General features: G+C 50.7%; 1 protein-coding gene and 1 long non-coding RNA gene across 3 annotated transcripts in view; one reads left to right on the top strand and one right to left on the bottom strand.

Moving 5' to 3' along the window:
- Window positions 1-1184, top strand: part of ZIC2 (Zic family zinc finger 2) — a 6033-nt gene extending 4849 nt beyond the window's left edge. For both annotated transcript variants that reach the window (XM_019663682.1, XM_019663681.1), the window contains one exon: window positions 1-1184. This exon is cut by the window's left edge and continues 273 nt beyond it. In XM_019663682.1, the coding sequence (XP_019519227.1) occupies window positions 1-75 (75 nt within the window). In that variant the 3' untranslated portion in view covers window positions 76-1184.
- Window positions 574-5910, bottom strand: LOC109393935 (uncharacterized). Its single transcript, XR_002126359.1, has 2 exons — window positions 5352-5910; window positions 574-4818 (listed from the first exon to the last, which is right to left on the bottom strand). It is a non-coding gene; the product is annotated as an uncharacterized LOC109393935 (long non-coding RNA).
- Window positions 5911-6435: the final 525 nt, after the last annotated feature.

The raw sequence follows: 6435 nt of genomic DNA, 5'->3' as shown, positions 1-6435 counted from the left end.
CGGGGGCGGCGGCAGCTCTGGCGGGGGCAGCGGGACAGCCGGGGGGCACAGCGGCCTCTCCTCCAACTTCAATGAATGGTACGTGTGAGGGGCCAGGGCCTCGCTCCCTCTTCCAGTCCCCACCCTGGCGCAGCCGCCCTCCCGCGCTGACGGCACCCTGTGATTGTGTTGTTAAAATTATTAATCCGATTTTTATGATGATGAAAATGATTTTACCAGCAGAAGGGTTTTTTAAAAGTTTTTTTTTAATTATTATTATTTTCTAATCTCGGCATGAAAAACAAAAATATCCCTTCCGGCGTCTTTGAAGCTTAAAACATAAAGTAAGACGTAAAACATAAAAATAAATAAAAAATAAAAACCCATAAAAATATTGAACCAACCCCCACTTGCTTTTACCCATGCCCGCTTTCCTTCCCACCTCATTCCCAGTCTTCTGATAAACTGTACATAGCGGACTGCTTCCTTCTCGGAGTTGGTTTTAATGGCTACTTGGTGTATAGAAGTTTGTCCATTTGTAACTCGGGATTGCGTTCCTCCCTGCCTTCCCGTCCCTTCTCCAAGTGATGGGGCTTTTTCTTTTCTCATTTTAGTTTACCCAGTTTCTTTTTAAGTAATGTGGAAGAAAATGGTTTATTTTGTATTGTGGTATTTGAATATTGTGTTCCTTTCTATGAGGCAACTTGATTGTAAACTTCATGCAAGTACAGACTGGAAAAAAAACGAGCCGTGCCAAAGCCTCCCTTCTGTTTCTTCAACACACTGATCCACAGCACACACATACACTCCACCACCACCAACGCTTGTGAATGTATTTTTCTGTTAGCTGGGTTTACATGTGATGTTTTAGTGCTTTTGCAAGTTCAATTTGTTAGTTCCTGTATGAAAGATTGTGGGGGGAGGGGGGAAATAAACGTCGTGCCATTAGCTTTTTCCGTAATAACACCCTTCCTTCTGTAAATACCCGTTACCATATTTATCCATTTGTAATTAAATTATGGTATTAACTTGCTACAGAGGAAACAATATTTATAAAGAATGTTTCTTAACTATAAATATGTACAATTGTGGGCATAAACTGTTTCAGATTTTTTATTTGAAGGTTTTAAGTGGTTTGATCATTTCTTGTGATATGTTTTGAAAGTAATGCATACAGAAATATAATAAAATGTGTTGAAACTGCATGAACATACTATTTTTTTTCTAGCAAAGTTATTAAAGGAAATGGGAAGGAGATAGCTGAGGGTCAACATGGTTATGGCTCAGCTGCCTGAATGAATGGGAGGCACCACCTCAAATTCCGGGGAGGAAGGTGTATCTATGCATGGAAACCAGGCCAAACTGCCCCCTTGGCAGAAAGTCTCAAAATTCTTTTCTGTCCTTTGTTTTGTAGCTGAGAGTGAATTAAATTTTTGGAAAGCCTCTGTGAGGAATGGCGGCAGGAACCTTCAGAGTTTCTAATGGCTCCATTATCTGAGGGAATGCCTTTCTTGCAGCTATTTGGACTGGATTTAAGAGCACTAAATATTTCCTTATTCTTTGTTTTCCTTCATCCCTGCCCCCTTTCCTTTCCTTTCCTCTGAAAAGCTGAGGTACAGTTATTTTTAATTGCATGTTTAAAACCGAGCTGAGTACTTTGTTTTTGAACTTGGCCCAATGATTACAGTTTAAGGGACCATTTCCACCAAAAGTTTTTTTCTGGAAAATTTTAACAGCGATTACTCAAGAAACCCTGCTTATCTGCACAGCTGCTGCACACCAATAAGCAGAATGTTCATGTTCAAGGGAAGGTGGGAAAGCAAGAAACTATTGGCCCAAAATGAAAGAGAATCTCTTCAAAGATTCAGGGAAATCGAATAAAATAAAAAGACTAAAATAGCCAGGTGGAAGTGAGACAGAGCGCGCACCATCAGCTTTCTCTTAAGGTTTGCAGCCCCCTGCAAGAGTATCAGAGAACTTTCAAACAAGATACCCTAAGGAAGAAGGGAAAATAATTTTAATAAGGTAGGAGTGGGGAAAATTCTTTTTAATTCCTTGAGCTATGAAGATATCTCCATCTTCCTGAGTATCCTTGTAGCTCACCAGAGGCCCTGGCTATCCCCCTCAGTGGTGAAAAGATTTGGGCTGCAGCAGCGACACCTCGGTAAGATTGCCCAGCGAGGCCGCACAGCTCTGTGGGAGGAGACAGCATGGGTGACTGCCGCGGAGACCGCTGCTTCGCCTTCCCCTCCGTCCCTCGACTGAGGCCCTCGACTGAGCCGCAGGGCCGGGCAAGCTAGGCTGGAGGGCAGCTTGGGGAGAAAAAGAAAGGCAACCCTGACCTCTCGTAGGCCAATATATACCAATTCAATGGGGGAGGAAAAGACTCCAGCCTAGAGGCTCCCTGTGTGTGTGTGTGTGTGTGTGTGTGTGTGTGTTTCCCAGAGGGTGACAGACGCCAGCCCTCCCTAGCGGCCCTGCGAACTGCCCAAGCGACAACTCCTGAAGCAATCAACCCCCTATTAAAATCAAATTTATAACCCCTAATAATATTAAGGAAAATTACTAAAATAATTGGCATATGTTACTGATCCTTGGGAGATTTCATTGAACACATTATTAACAGGAAAATCCTTTAGGGTGTTCCAACACCCCCCACCCTTGGGGAGGGGGTGAAGGAATCAGATTAAAAATTCGTCATAACTTGTGCAAGAATGAGATGGTCTATTCCAAATGTCTTAATCTCTCTCTCTCTCTCTCTCTCTCTCTCTCTCTCTCTCTCTCTCTCTGTGTGTGTGTGTGTGTGTGTGTGTGTGTGTAAATTTTTGGTTATGAGACAGCTCTCAGATCTAAGAAGGATGGAATGATGGTGGGGTGGTGGTGGGGTTTAGTATCATCAGCTCAAGGCCTTAGGGCTTTTCTTCTCATTTGGGGGAAGAAGAAAAACAGCAAGAAGAGGACGATTTCACAGCCTTGGCTTGATCTCAAGCTTTCCAGATCTGAATGTTGGAGGGCTACCGAAGGACCCCTTTGGTCTCCGCGTGCTATCCTAGTTATCTGCAGGATATAAAAATGGGAAGGGGGATGGCGTGAGGACTAAGATCACAGCCTGGGAGCCGTCCCCTAGATCACCCCAGGATGCGAGAAGCGGATGGGAGCAGCTTTTCCGCAAATTGGCTCCCAGTTCTCCGGGCCCCTGTGTCCCACCGCTTTGTCCAAACAAGTCACCGACCCGACGGCGTGGCACAACCTTCGTCTTTCTCTTCGGCCCTTCGAATCCCGGAGACATGATGGGGAGAAGGGGACATGGCAAAAGTGTAAGAGTAGCAGAGATGTCATAATTGCTCAATTTAGAACGTGCGCGGGGGCTGGCGGCCCAAGGTCCCGGGCTCTTGAGCCGCAATGAGGAGCCTGGATTGGGGGAGGGGGGGGGGTCAGGCATCTCCCTTCCCCCAGTCCCTAATCTCACCGTCTAAACAGACCTGAATTCGAAGCTGCCTTTGCGTTGACTCCAGAACCACAAAACTGAAGCCCGTCTTCGCCTCCCTTAGGGAACCAGAGCTGCTCTGTTGTTCGTTGCCCGCCGGGACACCCGACTGCCGCAGCCTAAGGACGCTTTCTGCTTGTCACCGCCGTCAACTTGAACTTCAGAGCGCCCAAGATCGCTTGCTACCTTCGTGCTCCGCTCCATCCACCACCGAATAACTGCCCTTAACATGAGAGTCGCTTTATCCGGAGGCAGCTGGAGCCCCCTCGGGAGACCCGTCATTATTATTATTAATTATCGTGATCCCACTGCATTATTAATGACTACAACGATAACTGGCGTCGCTATCAGCATCTCCCGGTTCACTGATGTCCCCTTAAGTCCCAGGCGGGGAGGAGGTCACTCCTGGAGCAGAGACCGGGTGGGTTCTGCCCCGGGAGCGAGCAAGGGAAGGCTGCTGGGGCTGAGGTCCGGCGAGTGAATGAAACAGGTCCCAGGTCCCGCACACCCCGTCGCACGCTGTCTCGGCCCCTTTCCTTTCTGCTGGCAGCTCTCTTCCTCCTACTCCCCACCCCTGCCCCCTTTGTCTCTTTTCAGACGGATGTTTTCAGTCTCAAGTGGTGTATTTTCCTCACAAAACTCAGAGATCAAGGGCAGATCACAGGCGGGACTGGAGGTTCGGGTTTCCCTGTGCTCCTCGTTCTCCCGCGTCATGGAGTGGCTAGGAAGGCCTGGGCTTGCCAAGCGACCTTTCGCCCGCCCAGGGCGGCAGGACTGGGGAGCTGTGTTACGGTGGGTCCCTGATGAGCGCACCAGTAGCATACCAGGACATGCGGAGACCCGAGAACCCTCTAGGGGCTCACGTCTTGCCCTCCCCACATCATGCCATCGAAATAATCCGAAGGGCTCGCTAGGCCTATGTCCAAGAGCTAAGAAATAAAGGCCTCAAAATAACCCCACCAAGACTTGCATGCGTTTTTGTTTTTTTTTTACTTAAATGGACACGTGCCCCGGAAAGCGACCCTCGGGATCCAAAGTAGATATTTATTTATTTCAATAAATCCTGGTGAATTGATTGATTATAGTTTGATAACGTGGCTCTGGTTCCACAGAAACTTGGAGCTCCTCCGCCCACCGCTACCCCCAGCAGACCTCAATGAAAGGTTTCTATTTTTAACTTGCAGCTCAGAACGTGGCTGGAGACATGTTGCCCGCTTCCCTCTCTAACTCCCCTCCCCACTCCCTACCCCCATCAGATTATTGCCCAGTTTTTATTTTAGTGAAGAATCTAGATCCTTCCAGGCTGGATAGAGTGATCCGGCATAAATCCTCAGGCGGGTCCTGCTGAGCGCCTGAGAACGAAAAGGCAGCCATAGCAGTTTGAACAAGGTGTTACGAATGACAACTTCTGTAAACCATAAGCAGGGCAGCCCGAGGGTTTGAGTTCATGGTCAAGGCTGTGGGGCGACAGGGGCCGCAGTGTCCATGCCCCGCCTCTGCGCCACCGCGGCCCAGATCTTGGGCGGGGTACACCCGGCAAGGGTCTTCCCGCTGCCGCCCCGCCCCCACAGGGCCCAGTCCGGGAACTGTCCGTGCTGGGGCCACCTTGTCGCCCTCCCACGTTCCCCTTTTGTTCCCAGGGGCGGATGAGCTTTTGAAGAGGTGACACCTCGCTTGGTCTCCAGCCCTGCGTCCTGCCCTTGTCCCGCAACCAGCATCCCGCCTGCCGGGCCATTAGGGATAAAGTTCAGCCAACTAGCAGGCCAGAGCTGAGGGCGCCCCTTGACTTGCGTGCGTGCACATAGGCAGGCAGTCAGTCTCTCTTTCTCTCTCTCTCTTCTCGCCATGCCCCCACATACACATACACACATGCTTACATGCTTACCTCTTTCGTTCGGTGGCCTTCATCCACAGGCTCGCGTGGGTGGGATGGTCCTGAGTCACAGAGATTGGGGGTGGGTGGCGGGAGGACCCATGGAGAGATGCTCCCCAACCCCTCCACTCTTTCCCAGCTCTCCCATCTTCCTCCCACCTCTTTCCGAGATGGCCAGGTGCCCAGCGCTGTGGAACCAACTTGGTTTTTGAGAGTCCACAGCCTAGGCCACACTTCCCAGGCCCACGCCTCGAGCCACCAGTGTGAGATTAAGTTGAGTGGGGCCTCAGCAGTTGGGGTCCCTCAAGCCCTCTTCCCAGGGAATGTGATGGGCCAGGCTGTCCGGCTTGCCCTGGGGCTCTCTGACCCTGGGTGTACTTTGAGGGGTGCCCCCTGACCTCTTAGTTAAATCAGGAGGGAGTGAACAAGGAGCTGACTACTACCCCCACCTCCACCCCAAACACACACCTCCCCAACCCGTGCTCAGCCTCTTCCTTTCCTAACCTCCTGAGGCCAGTTTTTTTTTTTTTCTGTCCCTGAGGCCAAGGCGGTGATCGCAGGGAGCAGAACGAAGCGCTGCGCCACTAGAGAAGGTGGGGGGTGGGGGTGGGGTAGAAATAATAGTAATGTTAATAATGTCAAAGATAATCATCATAGTTAACTCTCTGTGCTTGGGTTGCTCCTTAGAGGCGGGCGGAGGCCTGGGGAGGCTCCTGACAGCACCGAGGTGGGGGTAGGCGTGGAGTTCTCTTAGGGCAGGGGGTGGGGGTAGGGGATAGGGTGGGCGGTGGGGGGGCTGGAGAAGCCTTTTATGTTGCTTCCCCCAAACAACATTTCGGATCTGGAACCTGGCAGAGCCAGCGAGGGCCTGGCCAGGAGCCGCGCTGGGCCTCTTGCTGCAGACGCGGCTTGTTCTTTTGCTTTTCTTTCTCCTGGCCCACTGGGCCCACAGTGGTTGGTGTGGCTGAGTGTGGTTTCTCGAAACTCTTGGAGTCGTTTGGGTCTATTTGCCCGCTCCCCCCCCCCTCCGTTCCCTCTTTCCCTCTCCCCGCTGGCAGATGAATGGTGGCTTTAATGAGCATGGGCGCGGCGTTGG

This window comes from Hipposideros armiger, unplaced genomic scaffold (assembly GCF_001890085.2).
Source record: "Hipposideros armiger isolate ML-2016 unplaced genomic scaffold, ASM189008v1 scaffold_397, whole genome shotgun sequence".
Lineage (NCBI taxonomy): Eukaryota > Metazoa > Chordata > Mammalia > Chiroptera > Hipposideridae > Hipposideros > Hipposideros armiger.
The sequence above is the reverse complement of the archived record's forward strand: the minus strand, read 5'-3'. Positions and strand labels throughout refer to the sequence as shown.